General features: G+C 38.6%; 1 protein-coding gene across 1 annotated transcript in view; it reads left to right on the top strand.

Moving 5' to 3' along the window:
• Positions 1 to 19520, top strand: part of UBR5 (ubiquitin protein ligase E3 component n-recognin 5) — a 112145-nt gene that overhangs the window by 29988 nt on the left and 62637 nt on the right. Inside the window, exons 2-6 of the mRNA XM_081817135.1 lie at positions 14290 to 14334; positions 14718 to 14799; positions 15254 to 15330; positions 16294 to 16413; positions 16667 to 16730. Coding sequence (XP_081673261.1) covers positions 14290 to 14334; positions 14718 to 14799; positions 15254 to 15330; positions 16294 to 16413; positions 16667 to 16730 — 388 coding nt within the window. The remainder of the gene's footprint in view (positions 1 to 14289; positions 14335 to 14717; positions 14800 to 15253; positions 15331 to 16293; positions 16414 to 16666; positions 16731 to 19520) is intronic.

Raw genomic sequence — 19520 nt, 5'->3', positions numbered from 1 at the left:
CCTGTCGTGGGATCGACGCTCAGTATGCCCAGAGGAGGTAGCTGATTAAACCAGTCAGCCTGCTAGGGCCTGGTGCTGCAAGATTGAGAACTTCGTTCTCTGGCTGGTGTGCAGTTTTCAGGCATTAAACAAAAGCACGGGGAAAGAGTTGAGCAGTTTGGGGATGAATTTACCGTTTGCGGATGATAATTAGGGCTTGGTAGGAGGAGGCTGATGTCCTTCATAATCTTCCCCAGGGTTAGCACTTTTCAAGTATCATTATCCACACGCTGTCTGAAAGCACTAAGTGTGCGCGCGCGCGTGTGTGTAAGTGGTTGAGAGATGAACAGAGTGGGGACTGAGATGGGGTGCAGATCTCTGTCAGTGATGTCAGTCTGGAAATTGGAGACTGCCTGTTGAGTCAACTTATATTAGTTTGAGCGTTTATTGTAAGCCAATGGGAAGCATTTACTGGTGGATTTCTGAAGGCCAGACTTGGAAGCCAGGCCTTCGCTGTGGTGGCTGTGTTGCCAGAGAGAACTTTGTATTCGTTTGTGCTCCGTAGTGAGAAAACGAAAGGGATCTGGTCGAGCTCTTCAATGTGACCCTGCAGTTTTGTAGTTTTGACATTTGTGTGACTCCTTTGGTTTAGCTCTCCGAATTACACGTAAAGGAAGGCTTTCTGGATGAGAGGTCCAGTGTTAAGAACCCTTAGTAGGTGCAGATTTCAAAGAAGCCGTTTGATACAGCTTTCAGACCCCCTCTGGGTACACTGATGAACATGCTCTTATTAATAAGTGGGGTTGTTGGGCAGTTTGATTGTAAAGCTTACTTGATTAGTCTGGCTTCATGAGAATAAAGATGCCCAGCAATGTCTGCTTGTATTGTAAAAGGAAAATGATACTGAAATCTATTACTGTCTCTTAAAAGTAGGTAATTTAGAATCATATAGATCTTCTCTTTTTCCACTTTAAGGAATAAAAGTGCCTATTGCCATATTTGGATTTAAAAATGATCTGCTGGGGGCGCCTGGGTGGGTCAGTCGTTGAGCGGCTGCCTTTGGCTCAGGTCATGATCCCGGGGTCCTGGGATAGAGCCCCGCGTTGGGCTCCCTCTCCCACTCTCCCTGCTTGTGTTCCTGCTCTCGCTGTCTCTCTCTCTCTCTCTGTCAAAATAAATAAATAAAATCTTAAAAAAAAAAATGATCTGCTGTAGGTAGTTGGATTTTTTAACAATATAATTTTAGGCAGAGTAGGATTGTTTATGCTATTTACTTTTTTTTAAATCCTTGAAGCTGATTAAATAGTAAGAAAATTGGGACATAGTTTTGGTTTAGGTAAAGAGAAAAGACAGTAAAGACAGCCTGTCACTGTTTTGGGGAGGCTTTTTGTGTGCTGGGTACTCTCTAGGGTTCTGGGGTAGAGAGATGGTCTTTGCCTCAGGAAACTTGGATCTTAAACCAGTGTCTTCTGGTTCCCCAAGATCTTACTAGAAAAAATGACCTGATCATGTTCAGTTTCAGTGTGGGAAGCACAAGATTAAGCATAGTTAAATGGGTTTCTTTATTGTAGGACTTATAAAACTCTAATAGAGGTATGTGAATTGTGAATTTCTGAGAGTGAGCTATCCTAAGCAACATTTCAAGTTTCTAATACTTGAAATAGTAGGGTTATTAATGTCTCTCTAAATGGACTACTAATCTTATGACTCTTTTAAGCAATCCTTACGTGTATTCGTGGTCTTTAAGAGTAGTGTTTTTCAAAGTTAGTTAATCACCAGAATCACTTTGGGGACTTAGAAATTAAAAAAAAACCCAAAAAGCATTTGAGTTTATAATACGTTTATGTGGTTTAAAATTCAAAAGTGTACATTGGCACACAGTGAAAAGTTCCCTCTCTGCTCTGTTCCCTGGCTGCCTACTTCCTTTTCTCATAGGTGACTAATGTTAGGCCTTTCCGAACTATTTCATGTGTATGCCGTAACTTACTTAGCCAGAATATCAATCACTGAGCCTTGTATTTGGAGGTCTCTGATTTAGTAGGCTTGGGTGGGGACTGAGAATATGTCTTTAAAAATGTTCCCTAGAGATTGTGATGATTAGCTAGATTTAGACACTATTATTTAAGATGGTACACATTACTTTTACATGTGGGGTATTATCCGATTCTTAAGAAAACTTTGAAACAGATAGGGTGATGACCGTTTTTAGCAGAGGTGGAAACACGAGAGCAAATGTTAAATGACCTACTCAAGGTCATGCTCTGTCTTTTAATGGTGGAGCTGAGTCTCAAAACCCAGGGCTGTTTGCTGGTATCTAGGTAGGACTGGGCTGACACTCAGTTTGACTTCATGGCTACGATGCTGGTGATTGGCTAAATAAACAACAAAACCAGACAAAACATTAATATGGGCATTTATATCTGATTCTTCCTATTTTGATACCACATTACATGTTAGAATATTTTATTGGATTACTTGCCAATAGATGTCCAGTGACCAGACTTTCTCTAGTTTGCATTTCAAGGCCCTTAGCGTGTTAGACTCATGTTATCAGTTTCAGGCACCAAAACAGGAGGCTGCACACAGACTTTTATCTGTAATGTTGCTTCCTGATGAGCTCTCTTTCTCTCTTCCCTTTGCTTCCAACTTCCTTTGGGCCCCTTCAGCTCTTTTCCCTAACACCAACCCAGATTAAACCACAGAGGAGGGAAGGAGGAAACAAGGAGACCCTCCTCTGGGTGGAGGGTACTGAGAGAGTATACCAGGCTGTGGAGTACTGCGAGGTTTTCCTCACTGGTAAACGCTTTCTGTAGAATGAATGAATCCTGAAGAAAGAGTTTCACAAGTTTCTTATGGTATTGCAGGGGCATTTGAATTAGGGCAGAGCCTCCAGGGGGTTATTTTGTAGGACAACATTCCTTTGGTGTATTTTAAAAAACCTAGCCTCATAATATTGGTCACATAAGAGAACATCTAAAAATCTTTAAAAATAGCTATGAATCCATCATTTTGAGGCAGTGTAGGACTTGAGCCAAGACATATGAATGTCCATTCATTTGGTCAGCCACCCGTCCATCGGCACATGGTTAGGAAGGATTTACTATGTGCCAGGTGGTAGGGATTTAGAAGTAAGTAAAACATGTTTCTTGCCTTCTTAGAATTTGTCAGGCGGTGAAAGAGACAAGTATTTCATCAAACGAATAGTTACATCATATGAAGTGCTCTGGAGGAAGTGTGCCCCAGGTCTAAAGTGGGATTCAGAGAAAGGCCTAGGTTAGCCTGGAGTGAACGGTGAGTTAAGGTTTCCCACATGTTGTTTCAGCCTAGCCTTGAGGGCCTAGTAGCTAGATGTGTAGAAGGCAGTGGGGTATAATTACTCTAGGCTGAGGGAATAGATATGTTCAACAAAAATAAGAGTAGTTTATGAGTATAATCTAGCTAAGGAATTGTGAGAGTATAGCGATGTTTGGAGTATAGAATGCTCTGGAAGAGTGAAGAGATAGATTGGAGGGGTAGTAGGGGCAAGAAGAGGAATCTCTCATGCTTTGTGAAATAAGAACCCTTGCACAAGAACAAAGGAATTATTGTGCATATACAGATTTCTAATACCAGGAATTCCCAGACTTAGCTCTCATTCCCTGGATCCCATTCCCTGGATCCTCAGGTTCCTACCCTTGATCTCAGGATTTGAAATGGGCCCTATTTAGTTTGGCAACCAGTTAAGCCAGAACTTGGTGGATTTGAGCAGCAAAATATAGCAAGCTATCCAAGGATGAAGAATATAAATACAGTTCAGTGATGTTCATGGCTGGCATTTATTGAGCATTTAAGTGCTTGGCTCTTTCCAAGGTACATCACAAAATTACCTTTAATCCTTCTAGCAGCACTACCAGACAAGGGGTTTTATCCCCATCTTAATAGACCAAGAGACCTTCCAAGTTCTGGGAGGTTCGAGTAAGCTTGCCCAAGGTTCCAGAGCCAGTTAATGGCAGGGATGGAATCAAACCCAGGTTGGTTTGTCTGACAGCACAGCTCATTCTTTCCCGGCCCCGTGCCCCTCGCAAGACTGCAGCTGTGGTTCCTAGGGCAGATGGAATGGCGGCTCAGGAATGTCAAATGACCATTTCAAAAGCAGTAAAACTGCAGTTTCATCTTTGATGTTAATGTTATCAAGATCCCTTGGTTAGGAATATCACCTAATTGTCTTGTTTCTGTGGGAAAGTCAGATTTCATTACAGGTGTTTTACTTCAGTTTACAATTCTATCTCAAGGATTGTGTAACTTGCCAAATGGCAGTAGTTCTACTAGGACGAGTATCCGTTATCTCATGACAAGTTCGATTTATATGTAGAGTTGAAATTGGGATTATAATGATTTGAATACCTTACCTGCATCTGGCAGATACTTTAATGAATGATGTTGCGGATATTCAGAATGTAGATATGGCCTAAGGGTGAAGAAAACCAAGAATTTTCTCTTGAATTTTTGGTTGGATGCTAGCAACACTTTTTGGATGGTAGCTCAAAAGAAGTCTCATCCTGTTAGCATGTTTTGATTCTTGTCTGTGTGTATAGTCTTACTGTTACCAAGATGGAATTAGACAGAAGGACTTGACAAAAGAAATTGTCAAGAAAAATTAATGTATAAAGGCCATATCTTGCATCTTTTTCTACCAAAGTTCTTGTCCATTTGGCATGTGTATTTCCCTTTTCCTGTTTTGAATGGAGCTGAAAATAACGTGGTATTTTGGCTTTAAAGGAAAATGACTCATTTTGTTGTGTTCGGCATTTAGTTTCTCAGACATGTGTTTGGCTTTTCAAATGGCACAGGAGTTTGGAATTTTGGTCTCTTTTTCATTTTATTAGGAACAGTGTTATTTATGACACTACACAGGAGTTTGTAAGCAGGATATTTTCCAGGTTAGGGGAAGAAATTATTGGTGAGTGGGATGCCATTTTTTTTTTTTCCCTATGCTAGTTTACAGAGCATTTCTGTAAAATGAATTTCCTTATTTTAATTTTATAGAACTCTTAACAGTTTTAACTGAAAACCATTTTAGGGGAAATAGTTTAAAGAATTTCCCATTTTAAAAAATGTGTTCATTTCATAAATTTATAGTATTTATTTAGAAACTTCTTTTCTTTTTGGTCTTGAATGCATCTTGAAGGTGAATGTACTGTATCATTTACTTAAAGTGAATACATTATATAGACTAGCATTTGTCGTCTCCATAAGCCTGAAGTATATATATAAGTCCTACCTATAATTGTCATTTAGGAAGCTGACAGATGGATTTTCCCTCTATAAAAGCCGTCATTTGTGTGATTTTGGGGTCTTTTAATAGTAAAGTCAGATGTTTGCTGCTAGGCTTAGTTCTCTCTGGGTAGGCAAAAAGTGAGAAAAGTCAGACCACTATTTTAGAAATTGTAAAGTCAATTTAAAGAAATAAAATGTGCTTATGACTTATGGCTGAGCAAAGATATATTAGGGATCACTGTACATGCTGAGATTCGAATTATAAAACTGAGCAGATTCCTCTTCACCAAGCAAATACCTTTTTCAGGGGTTGGGAGTCCAGATCACTGGCCTCAAACCCAGATGCCTACAGGTGCTTGGTACCTCTAGGTAAGGGTACCTCTAGTCACCATACGGGAAAGTAAGTGCAGTTGCTTGATCTTCTCTTTCAAAAGAAGCTAAAAACCTGAAATTCTGTGCGAAATTCTCCCCAAGTTTAAATGTTGGCCAAGACTCGTTAAAAATCTTTAAAAAATTTAAAATGCCGTGTGATTCAATATCATGTGTACATCTGTAGGCTGGCAGTTTGTGACATCTTGAGGCTTCTCCTGCCCCCTTCTAGTAATTAACTGTAGCTTTTGCATTCAGATCTTAAAGAGACTCTTCTGTATCCTTGCCCCCACTGCCTTCTCTTCCGTGTTGAAAACCACTGGTAAGGGGGGCACCTGGGTGGCTTAGTCCGTTAAGCATCTGCCTTCGGCTCAAGTCATGATACTACTGGGATGGAGCCCCGCCTTGGGTTCCCTGCTCAGCAGGGGTCTGCTTCTCCCTCTCCCTCTGCCCTTCTTCCCAACTTGTTTTCTCTCTCTCTCTCTCTCTCAAATAAGTAAATAGAAAACCACTGGTAAGTCAATTACAGTCACTTAATGTCTTTCATGGGATTTTAATAAGGGAGGCACTATTAAAAATATTAATATGCTTTATGCTACTTCATGCTACTTTATGGTGCCATTTTATTTTATTTTATTTTATTTTTTTAAGCTTTTATTTATTTGAGAGAGAGAGCGCATGTGAGCACAAGCAGGGAGAGTGGCAGGCAGAGGGAGAAGCAGGCTTCCTGCTGAGCAAGGAGCCTGATGGGGGACTCGATCCCAGGACCCTGGGATCATGACCTGAGCCAAAGGCTACAGTGCCATTTTTTATCTAAACAGAATCATGCATGGGTAAATGACTTAATCAGAGTACAAGACAAACCAGTGGGTTTTAGTATAACAGTATGGAAAGTTCATTGATAGGGCTTCAGATTCCACATTGCAACCAAGCTTTAAGAAACTATCACTTGCTAAGTTTTGGTGTAGTATCAAAGAATAGCTGTAATTTAAAAACTATTTTAAAAGTATATAATTATTTGGTTGACATAGTGGCTATGTTAGTAAGATGAATGAACAGGTATTTTTTCCAACATCGATTTAGTATTGGCTACTTTAATGGCACTGTGCATTTTTTATTACTTTTATCTTTTTTATAGTATATTTTATAGTATATTTATTACTGTTTATATTTTAGAAGGGAGTACTGCCATTCTCAGTGTGGTCTGCAGACTCTGGATCTCTAAGACCTTCTCATGGGCTCTGAGGTCAAAACTATCTTCATAATAAGGGTGCCTGGGTGGCTCAGTCAGTTAAGCGTCTGCCTTCAGCTCAGGTCATGATCCCAGGGTCCTGGGATGGAGCCCCATTTTGGCTCCCTGCTCAGAGGGGCGTCTGCCTCTCCCTCTCCATTTGTCCCTCCCCCCTGCCTTGTGCACTTGCTCTCTCTCTCTTTCTCAGATAAATAAATAAAACCTTTAAGAAAAAACTATCTTCATAGCAATACTGAGACTTTATCTTTTTCACTGTTTGGAAATTTGTGCTATTGTTCAAAAGCAATGGCAGGTAAAATACTGGCTTCTTAGCACAAATCAAAGTAGTGGCACCAAACTGTATTGAAAATTATTGTACTCTTCACTTTTTTGCACTTGTAGGAACAGCCAGTTTTCGCTCAAAGGATGTCTTTGATGAAGTGGTAAAAATTACTAAATTTTATTAAATCTTAACCTTTGAGTGTATATTACTTTAATATGCAGTGTGACAAAATGAAAAGGACGTTGGTTGTCTTGAAGAAAAACACTTCTGCAGTTGTTTTAGATGCAAGCTGAACTAGCTGCTTTCTTCAGGAACACTTATTTTACTTAAAAGACTTGGGTATTTCATAGAGATTTCCTCAAAAATGACCATAGTGAGCCTGTCACTTCAAGGGAAACAACTGAAGCTGTTTGTTGCTAGTGATAAAATTAAGCTTTCAAGCAAAAATTAGAGTTTTGGGAAATTTGTATCCATCATTGTGAGTTTAACAGACATAATTTTGTAAGTCAGCAAACCATTATTTTCCATATGAGCAGCGCATGCTGTTATAGACTTGCACGTGGGCAAAAGATTTGATAGGTTTCAGAAGGTTTCACATTGCTCCCAACCTTTAAGGAATGATCACTTGTCAAGTTTTGGTGTAATATCAAAGAACGTCCACAGTGATCTGTAAGGGGTATTAAAATATCGGGGTCAGCTTTTCTTCACATACTTCAACCAAAACAGTGTACTGTGACGTACGGAATGCAGAAGCAGATCTGAGAATCTGGCTCTCATATTAAGACCAATAATAAAGAGGTCTGCAAAAATGTAAAACAGTCCCCTATCACAAATAGTTTTGGGAAAACAGTTACTTTTCATAAGGTAATTTTTGTTTATGTAATGAGTTTATTATTTTTGAAATAAATATTCCAAAGTTTTCTTGGTACTTAATATTATAAATATGAGTGTTTGTGGGGACCTCAGTTTTTTTTAAGATTTTATTTAAGAGAGAGAGAACACAAGTGGGGGGGGGCAGAGAGAGAGGGAGAAGCAGGCTCCCCACTGAGCAGAGAGCCTGATGCGGGGCTGGATCCCAGGACCCTAGGATCATGACCTGAGCCGAAGGAAGACGCTTAACTGAGCCACCCAGGCGCCCCTGGGGTCCTCAATTTTTAAGAGTGTGAAGTGGTTCTAAGATAAAATTTAAAATTTTAAAATACATTATGAGGGGTTGAGAAGAGAGGCTGTTGGGAAGACTCTTAAGGAATATTTGGGCAGGTGAAAAATATGCATCCAGAGATTCTGATTTACTTTTAGAGAAAACCCTTTTATAGGAGATACAAAGAAATAAACTTAATGGTCTCAGTGTTCTTGAGGCCTAAAATCTTTTGTTTCTGGTAAATTTTTAGTCTCTCTTTGGCCTTTACCATAATCTTATTCCTTGGTTACTTAGTGTTAAACTTTGAAGTTTTCTCTGGTCAGCTGTGACATGAGAAAAATTAAGGACAAAATAGTTTTTAATATAGCTAAATTTATTTAGTTTATATTTAATCTAAAATTATGGCCTCCTTACATTTTTGCTGTGAAAATGAGGTGTAGTGATTTTTTTTTTTTTTTTTTAAATGTGTGTGTTGTCCAAATAGCTACCTTGCTTCTCTCATTATTCATCCAGCCCCACTCCCATTTACTGTTCTGGAAATCCTGAAGCTGGGGAACCCATGATCAGGGTTAAATTCAGATAGAGGCAGTACAAAATGGATTTCAAAAAATGTATCTGAAAGTTGAATGTCTCGAAGTCAAATTTCAGACATACAATGAATCTTTCATAATCACAAAGATGGAGAGAATTATCCCTAATGTGTTGGTGCTTCTTGCTTGCCAAGACAGCCCTAATCTTTCCAGGTTCTTCCCAGTCATCCTCAGTCCCATGGGTCAAGGTAGCTCTTAATATTTAAGTCATAACACAGAGTTGGGTGGGCAGCAAGAAAGGTTTTATCCCCTTCATAGAAAAACAGATCTCCAGTGTAGCATGAGAAGACTCAGTTGACCCCTTCCATTATATACCCGAGACCTCCTAAAGAGGATTCCCTGTAAACATGCCTTAGATGGTTTGCTGTTGGCTTGCTCCAGGACTGTGTGAAAAGGGGTTTTGGGTTGGATGCTCTCCGGACTGGATTGAATAAGGCAGCACCAGATTTTCATTTATCTGCTGGGAATGTGCCTACTAGATGCTGGCACAAGTAAATGACCATTTCAAAAAATACCCTCTGCAGCTTTGCCCAAAGCAAAGCCTCTTCTCCCAGTGACAATGGCCGGCAGGTGGGACCACCACATGATAGCTTGAATTTATTGATGTCAGTGATAATGTTGAACAGATGACATGCAAAGAGACAGTTCAGTGGTGTCAGTGTAGATGGTATGGTGTGACACTTGTATTAAAGAACAATGTGAAAGTTAAGGACTGACTGCCTGTACTTAGGAAAGTGCAGGGTGATAGAGCAGAAAAGACTGGAAGCTTGACTCCTATCTCAGCCATTTATCTAGCAACATAGTTGCTCCCAAAAAAAAAGAAGTAATTTCATTGCTTCTTGAGTTTTAGGCTTTAAGATTTAGAGTTTTCTTTTGGGGAAATGCCAGAAATATTCTTACAGTATTTCTTTTTCTACAAGAAAATAATCTGGGCACAGATTTTTAATGTATGATTTAGTGTTTTAGGTAACCTTTACTGTTGGCTGTTGTTTCTTTATATGGATTATTAAGCCCTTTGCTCCAAAATAAAATGATACGGATATGTAAAAGTTTTATTCCATGGATGGATAGGTAAAGATTGGAGTGAGGTCACTTTAAAGGCAGGTTGCTCATATTATTGGGTAAGTGGTGAGTTACTAAATGTTCTCTTTATGGTAACTGGTCTGCTTATAAGAGCTAATATGGGCAACTATCCTAAAAGAAACCTGTATATTTGTACTTTTCTTGCCTGTTTTAAACTTTAGTTTGAGGTGGAAGACCTGGGGAGTTAATTTTGTTGAGATTAGATCAGGAACCTTTTCTTCCTCTAAAATGGATTGTATACAAGTATTATTCTCCATTTTTCATTGTTGGAACTGTATCTAAAGACGTGGAAGAGTGGGGAAAGACTTGGTTTTCTTACTGTCTCTGAAGCCATTTCAGACAGAAACAAATGAACGCAAAGTAGACACGAAGGTCCTCTAGGAGGGAGAAGCTGTCCACTTTTGCAGGAAGAAAAGTAGGGCTATGGGGACAAATTCATGGAGGACGTAACACTTGAGCTGGGCCTGAAATAAGTAGGGATGAGACTGGAAGAAATGTACTTGTGGCAGATTGTCACTTTTCCACCATTAGGGTGATTGCTACAAACATGAAACATGGGCAGGGGTACCTGGTCCTACACTTCCAGATACATGAAGACTGTCATCTTGTAGAAGGTGGGGTGTCAGGAATATCTTTCTGTCCTGGAGAATTGAAACCTTTCGGGATCTGAATATACCTAAATTTTTTTTCGTTTTAGAAATACAGCTAAAAATGCATCAGGTTTCATTCAGTTTAGGGGGGTATGTATAGTATGAACATGCAGGTGTGGTACATGACAGGTAGAGAATTCGAAAACCGACGGACCTGCACTGATGCTATTCCCAGTTGAGGATCGGTGAGAAGATGAATTATATTTGAAATTATAATGTTAAATTTGGGGAAAAGGAGACTGAACTTACAGGGGATTTTCAGGGCAACGGTGAAATATGTTAGATTCCAGCAGGTTACACTTTGATTTCTTGTCTCTTTTTAAACATCCGTTTGCCGTTACCCTACCTTGGTGCTTTAAGAAAAAGAAAATCCAGCATCTGAATCTGTAAAATGCCTATATATTTAAAGGAATGAAATAGGTTATTGAATTGGAATATAGAATAAATCTTTGGTGTAGGAGTACTAAGGATTGTCAGAAGCTTATTGTTAACCTATCCATTGTGTGTTATAGCCACCTCACAAAGGCTTGCCTACCTGTCCCTGAATGAGATTAAATGCTGAGTTATGAGGTTATTTTGTAATGTTATGCTGTACTCTTCAAATTGTTTTCCATCACAGCCACCTGTAAAGATTTATTCTGAAATGGAATTTGGTGAGTTCTAGGGTACTTTTCCTTTTATTTTAAAAAACAAGGGAGACTTGTTCATGTTGCTCCTAGAGGAAATACAGTTAATGACTTTAAGCATTGTGAGCTTTTGGAGAAAGATCCTTTAAAGTAGATGAGTGCCTAATAATTATGTAGAGACATTCAGTAACTTAGTAATTGAATTGAATTCTGTGATTTCCGTGTCTGCTGAGGACTTTATAATGTAAAAGGAGGAACTCAGTACTCTTTTATTTTTATAGTTTTTTGTTTGTAGGTTTTTTGTCGCTATGGTCTGGGATTTATGCTTAGGGTGCCAATTTAGTCCTGATAACTGTTTTGAGATTTGCAAGCATGATATATTTTGTGTGAATTTTGGGGACTGAATTTAAGAAATTTAAAAAATTTGGTATTTGGGGAAACATCCTAAATGTCCGTGTAAAATCAGTTTGTATGTGAAGGTTTCAGATGGGTTAGATGAAATGGAATATGACAGTAAATGCTAGTCCCATGTAAACATTATATATGTATCCCCACTGATAATATTTGCTTTTCAAACATTCATAAGAATTCCAGGACTAAAAAGAACCAGAGATGACTATTAGTCTTCCCTTATATAGATGAGAACCTGAGACTTAATGGGCTCAAATGAGCCCAGTTAGCAGTAGATGAGCTGGGAGTAAGCTCCAGATTTCTTTTTACCCAGTGGGCATTGTTTCCAGTACAAATGGGTGTACATTTCAGATGTGGTTAGGAGTCCACCATGATTTTTGAGATTAGAAAATTGAATTGATGGCAGTGACTCTGTCCCCTAGTGGCCTGAAATTGGCTGTCGAGTTCTTGACTTCGTACTTCAGCATTTTTATGTTTTCAAAGCTTATTTTGGTGTAATAAATATTGTGTACATGGAATGGTATTTGAAAACATGAGCAGCATTTAATATTTAATCAGCGTTATTGCCCGGTTTTGAAAAGGTTTTGACAAATTTTATCTGCCCCCCCAGCTCCCTTCCCTCCCCATCACTTTATACTTTGTGAAAGCTCTCAAGACCTTGTTGGGCGAAGAGAAAGGAATGGGAATGAATGGGTTTAGTTGTCTGCAGGAAAAATGTACCTTCTCGGAGTACTACTGTGGTTTTGAGGAAGTAAACCTTTCTTAGCCTTTTCCCTCCAGCTCTACTCCTGCGTCTGCTCCAGGATTCTGAAGGCCATTGTTTGGAGCCTCCCAGTTTAGTTTATCCCCATTTTCTAGTTGGCCTTCTCTCAGAGCTCATGAATCCCACACATGGTCAGGTGCTCTTCTTTGGGAGTGAGAATAAAGTCACCAGTGAGTGGGAGAGAAATTAAGTATGGCATCATTTGAAAGTTATTGCTTAGGAGTAAGATTCAGAATTGGCAGAAAAACCTGTATATATGTTAGTGTTTGAAAGATGTTCCTCAGCATTAAACAAAGGATAGAATTTATAGGATAAAATAAAATTGAGAGACAGTTGGGTCCTGCTAGAATCTCTTACTGAAATAATTAGGTCATTTGCCCATTTATATAATAAATGATTTATGGCAGCTTTGAATCCTGAACTGGCTTTAAGCTGTGATTTATTTTCGGAGTATGTATATCACTTTCATCTGTTAGTACAAATGATTGAAATTTGATTTTATGTATTTTTGTCACTTTTTTTTTAAGATTTTATTTACTTATTTGACAGAGAGAGACACAGCAAGAGAGGGAAGGGAACAAAAGCAGCGGGAATGGGAGAGGGAGAAGCAGACTTTCCGCTGAGCAGGGAGCCCGATGCGGGGCTCGATCCCAGGACCCTGGGATCATGACCTGAGCCGAAGGCAGGCGCTTAACGACTGAGCCACCCAGGCACCCCTATTTTTGTCACTTTTTAGAAAGCAAAATTCATGGAATTTCCTGTTTAAGAAAATGGTTTTTTTTAAAGATTTTATTTATTTGACAGAGAGCATGCACGCACACAAGCAGGGGGAGCTGCAGGCCGAGGAGAGGGAGAAGCAGGCTCCTCGCTGAGCAGGGAGCCTGATGCGGGGCTCGATCCCAGCACCCTGGGACCATGACCTGAGCTGAAGACAGACGCTTAACTGACTGAGCCACCCAGGCGCCCCCATGGAATTTCCTATTGATTGAATGTTTTAATTTTTTTCTATTGCTTTCTAAAATTCTGTTTATTTTTAAGAGAATCATCTATGAAAAAATTTTGAAAGATTAGGCAGTTGTTTTGGTAACTTGATAGACTCAAACTCTTACAATCTCTGCATTTGATTACATCTTTACATTATAAAGTGAGTTCCTTAAGTTGACCAAAGGGTCTAGTTTAAATGAGTATTACAATATTTTGTATTAATTCAAGACCGTTTTCTTGAGATAAGCAGCAAAATCGTAATAGATAATATGAGTTAATATCTTTTAGTTATGCAGCCCCTTGAGATTTTTTGAAGCATATTTGATACCCTTTTAGAAATGGGGGGAGGTGTTATCCTTGTTTTGTAGATACGGACATAGAGGTCTTCATTTGTGTAGTTTTGTGTCAGAAGGCCCTTCAGGAACTGAGACTGTGTCTTAAGTCAGTTAAGCTTTCAGGCTTTTTCTGCCCCATTTTGTTAAATTCTTAGTAGATTTATGCTAGCCTAATATCTTCATTTTATGATATACATGTACATTATGTACATTTAAGAATCTCTTGGCATATATAGCACAGTGTTTAAAAAAAAAAAGGCTTCCATTGGTGTTGGTTCAGGTACCAGCTCTGTTGCCACTTTGTGTATTACAAATACTAGAAGCCTCAGTTTCCTCATCTGTAAAATGGGATTAATATTATTATCAAAGTCGCTAATGGGGTGGTGAGGGAAGGGAATTGTAGAGTTGACCAGGGATCTTTTTTGGGACAAAAAATCAAAGATAATATAAAAAACATTCTTGCCTTAGCAGATTTTTTGTATACTACTGTTAGAAATCACCAAATAATGATACAAGTACCTATCAGAACTATTTTGTTTAAAAAGATTTTGTACATGTGGTTTATTCATATTTCATTTGTTTTTAAAGGTTACGGGAAGTTTCAGAAAAACTGAACAAATACAATTTAAACAGGTAAGAGTTTTAAGATATTTTAAATTTTCTGAAAAGAGCATTTTTTTCTTTATTAGGAAAAATAACTCCTATTTAGGCAGAAGCAACAAGAAATATTTTAATCTGTCAACTTAATTTATGACTTGGATTCATTTGAATAATAGGTTCTGTTCATACTGATTTTTGAAAAATCTGGCATACCAAGGACATGTAATAACCATAAAGGATATCATAATTATTATTTTTCAATTATTGCTTATTATAATATGTAAATATTAATTTTTTAAAACAGGTTTTTCCAGCTATTTTTTCCTTTGGTTAATCAGATAAAAACCAAACATACCAACCCTAGAATGTATTTGCCATTTAAAAAATAATTTTATTTGACTTTTTTTATTCCTTAGCCACCCCCCTTTGAATGTATTGGAACAGGCTACTATCAAACAGTGTGTGGTAGGACCAAATCATGCTGCCTTTCTTCTTGAGGTAAATTGTTCACTGTAAGATATAGAAATGAAAAGGAACTTAAATTAAAATAGAATCATGCATTATCATGTATCTTCCTTTTTAACCAGGCAAAATAGAAGTTTTTTGCAAGAGATCACCCAGTTCCATTTCCTTATTTTGTCCATTCTCTGGCTCAGAGAAAGCTTAAGTGATTTAGTACAGCTTGAAACCATAGTAATGGAGAAGTTCCTGATACCCAGTCATTTCCTTACTCTGAATTCTGTTAGAGATACTTTAAATTATTTTTACTGCTATCCTGATAATGTAATGTAAAACATACTTCCCCACGTCAGGCATGAGTGCCTTCTGAAAAGGAACTTATTTGTTGTCTTCTGAATTGACAGTGATGGGGACATAATCTGTTTATTGAATAAATTCATATTTTAATACACATTTTTACTTCGGCGATTTCTTCTATTTTCTTGGCTTTTAGGATGGTAGAGTTTGCAGGATTGGTTTCTCAGTACAGCCAGACAGATTGGAATTGGGCAAACCTGATAACAACGATGGGTAAGACATTAATGCCGTTTCTATTTAATAAGTATTTAGCTCTTCAAAGGTATTATATTAAACCTGTGTTTTGATTTTGATAGCCTTCAAGTTTAAAAAAAGCATTGTAGAAAATGAGGCACTTAAAATAGTGAAATGGTTATCTTGTAGTTTGATTTTAATTTTTCTGCAAGCAGTGATTTATGGCTAAAATATTAATATTGAAAATCGCAGAGAAGTTGGTCACTTCACAGAAATTGGTTATCAGAGGAATGATTTATGTATGTGGTAGGTCCCAAGTCAGATCTGTTCTTTGATTGAAATGACTTTTTAGATCTTTTTTTTCCCTCCAAGATTTTATTTTTAAGTAATCTCTATACCCACTGTGGGGCTTGAACTCCCAACCCTGAGATCAAGAGTCACATGCTCTACCAACTGAGCCAGCCAGGCCCCCTTCCCTGCCCTTTTTCAAGTAATATCTATACCCAATGTGGATCTCAAACTCACGATCCCCTGGTTTGAGTCTCATGGTGTACCGACTGAGCCAGCCAGGCTCCTCATGTTTTTTCCTTTTTAATATTTCCAAATCAAGTAACTCAGTTTGAAATTGACAAGGGTCTTTAAAATTGCGGTCTTTATAAATGATTACATATAAAAAGCACTGCTAGATAATGTATGATGAATTTCAGTTGCCTGCCTCTAAGGAAAGCATGATTACTTCAAAAAGTCTAAAGAATAATTCATTTGCAGTTAAACCATGCAGACACTTTGAACCAGGAGGGAGTGCTGGATTGCTGGGAGGCCGTAGGTTGTGCGGCTTGCTCGTTGACGGGAAGGACACATTCCAGGAGGGGCAGTCGGAGAAGAGCGAGGCTGGTGTTTCACCACAGTCACTCCCAGAGTAGTGAGGCCAGGAGTCCCAGGCTTGTGCCTAGCGAGTCTGGGACTGTTCTGTGACTGTTGCGCCTCCCGTTTTTTTCCCAGGTCAAAGTTGACCAGCAGCTCGGGGGCAGGGAGGACATCAAGGCCCGGGAGGACAAGTGACTCCCCATGGTTTCTCTCAGGTTCTGAGACTCTGGGCAGGCTGGCAGGCAACACCCTGGGGTAAGTTGTGGCCAGGTGATGGCCTCCGGTGGTCCGGGCCCACGCTCTGTGCGGGCTCTCACTCTGAGAAATTGCCTTCTGTGTTACCCAGCGGAGCAGGGAGGAAACTCCTGAACTCTGGACAGGCGCTCTGGTTGCTCATGGCGAGGCACCGTGATAAAAATAACCCATGCAGGCTAATTACAATTAACCCAGGCTCTTGACCTTTTAAAAGTATCTAATGTTGAGATGTGTTTAATATATCACTTACCAGGTCGCTTATGTTACTTCAGTTTTTCAGTGGTGTTGACTTTGGTCTTATTTATGCTAATTCTTGGGTAAAAAAATCCAACATTTATTTCTTTCTAGGTTCCAAATTTGGTAGTTCTTTCTGAATTAATTTAGTGAGGTTTGAAAATCATGTAACTAAACTTGACAGCCTTTAATTAAGTTATTTTTATTTTATTTTTTAATATTTTATTTATTTATATATTTGAAAGAGAGACAGCAAGAACGATAGAGGGAACATAAGCAGGGGGAATGGGAGAGGGAGAAGCAGGCTTCCCGCCGAACAGGGAGCCCCATGCGGGGCTCGATCCCAGGACCCTGGGGTCATGACCTGAGCTGAAGGCAGACGCTTAACGACTGAGCCACCCAGGCGCCCTAAGTTATTTTTATTTTTAAAGATTTATTTATTTCTAGAGAGAGTGCAAGTGGTGGGTGGGGTGGGGCGGGAGGGGCAGAGAAAGGGGGAGACAAGCAGACTCCCTTCACTGAGCAGGGAGCCCCATGTGGGGCCCGATCCTAGGACTCTGAGATCATGACCTGAGCCAAAACTACGAGTCCGAAGCTCAACCGACTGAACCACCCAGGCGCCCCAAGTTATTTTTATTTTTTTATCAAGATACAGTTGACATATAACATTATATTAGTTTCACATGTACAGCATGATTTGCTATTTATGTGTTGTGAAATGATCACGGTAAGTCTAGTTAACATCCATCACCATACATAGTTTTTTTTTTAAAGATTTAATTTATTTGACAGAGAGCACATGTAGGCAGACTGGTAGGCAGAGGGAGAGGGAGAAGCAGGCTGCCCGCTGAGCAGAGAGCCTGAGGTAGGGCTTGATCCCAGGACCCTGGGATCAGGACCTGAGCCAAAGGCAGACACTTAACTGATTGAGCCACCCAGGTGCCCCTTCATTACCATACATAGTTACAGTATATATTTTTTTTCTTGTGATGAGGACTTTGAAGATCTACTTTTTTAGCAACTTTCAAGTATGCAGTGTTGTGCATTACATGGTCATGACTTATACCTGGAAGTTTGCACCTTCTTTTTACTTTTAAATTATTTATAACATGTGTACCTCTTAAACTAGATAATCAACTTTCATTTTATCTAAAGTTGATAAGCTGTCAAATTAACAAAATCATACACAAATTCTAAGCCAGATGATTTTACTCATTTTATACCTTGATCTTGAATACCTAGATTTTCTGAAATTACCTGATGAATGGTTAGATAATGCCAAATCAGTCAAGTCAGCAAATGTGTTCAAAGGCTGATCAAAGAAATATAACTAGAAGCAATTTAAATTGTTTCAAAATACAGTAAGAGGAGGAAGAAGGTTTTAAACATTTTAAAAATATTTTGACACTGTGAATTTCTAGGTAAAATTATATTTGAAAATTGAGAGCCCCAAATGCTTATTGTTTCTTTGCCTTTTTGTTTTTTTGCTGAACTGAGTTTATTTTGAGGTCAGAGGAAGGTCGTTTAGTGGAGTACATTCTTTAGCTCATTCTGTGCTAGAACTATTAATGGGAAACATAGCTCTGGTCTTCATTAAAATATTAAGTATCTCCTTTTACTGGTCCTGTGCACACAACTAACATAACAGTGTATGATAAAGAATTCTGAAAATGATGTAATAACAAATGAAATTGTCATTTCATTTAATAAACCTGGAGAAAGTTTGATTATATTTACTTAAGAAAGAATAACTGTTATGTGTTACACCATGTCAAACTATACCTTCTTTAAAGAATTTGTTTAATTGCAGGGTCAGCAAACCACAACCTGTGGGCTAAATCCATTCTCTCTTGTTTTTATTGAAACACAGGCATGCTTGATACTTAGTTACTGTCTGTGGCTGCTTTGTGCTAAGATGGGAGAGATGAGTAGTCTTGACAAAGACTTTAGCTCACAAAGCCTAAATAAACTATTTACTTGTCTGCTCTTTACAGAAAAGTTTGCTGATCCCTGTTTTAGTTAATCCATTTATGTGGTGGCATTTGTTAACTAATTTGTACTCTGTATTTTTAAATTAAAATGTTTATTTTGAAATAATCTGACTTCCTTTTGTTGTTCTTCAAGTACATCACTGAAGTAATTTGCCTTTTAAAAAGTTGTAAAAACTTTCACCTGGTTTCCCCAAATGTTAACATTTTACATAACCATAGTACATTGATCAAAGCCAGGAAATTAACAGTGAACAGTGCTTAATCTACAGAGTTTACTCACATTCCACTAATTGTCCCACTAACACCCTTTTCTCTGGTCCAGGAGTCAATCCAGGATCCCACATTGCATTTAGTTGTCATGCTTCTGTGGATTCCTCTAGCCTGGGGCAGTTTCTCAATCTCCTTACTTTCTGGACCCTGATGAGTTTGAAAAATGTCTGATTATTTTGTAGAATGTTTGAATTTGTCTATTTCCTCATGATTAAACCCAGGTGATGCTTTTTTTTTTTTTAAGTCATCTTTTTTAGAGTGGTTTTCAGGTTCCCAGCAAAAATGGGAGAAAGAGAGATTTCCTGTATACTCCCTGTCTCTACACATGTATAGTCTCATACTATCAACATCTCCTACCTGAGCAGTCCATTTGTTAAAATTGATGAAACTACATTGATACATCATTATCACCCAGAGTCCATGGTTCCCATTATGTTTTACCCTAGATGTTGTACATTCTGTATATAAATGTATCATGACATGTATCCTCCATTGTAGTATCAGAGTAGTTGAATTTCCTTAAAAATCATCTGCACTCTGCCTATTTATCCCTCTCTCCCCTCTGATCCCTGGCAATGACTGATGTTGTTACTGTCTCCAGAGTTTTGTCTT

This window comes from Leptonychotes weddellii, chromosome 4 (genome assembly GCF_054177405.1).
Source record: "Leptonychotes weddellii isolate Sample4059 chromosome 4, ASM5417740v2, whole genome shotgun sequence".
Taxonomy (NCBI): domain Eukaryota; kingdom Metazoa; phylum Chordata; class Mammalia; order Carnivora; family Phocidae; genus Leptonychotes; species Leptonychotes weddellii.
Note: the sequence above shows the minus strand (reverse complement) of the source record. Positions and strands in the feature narration are given on the sequence as shown.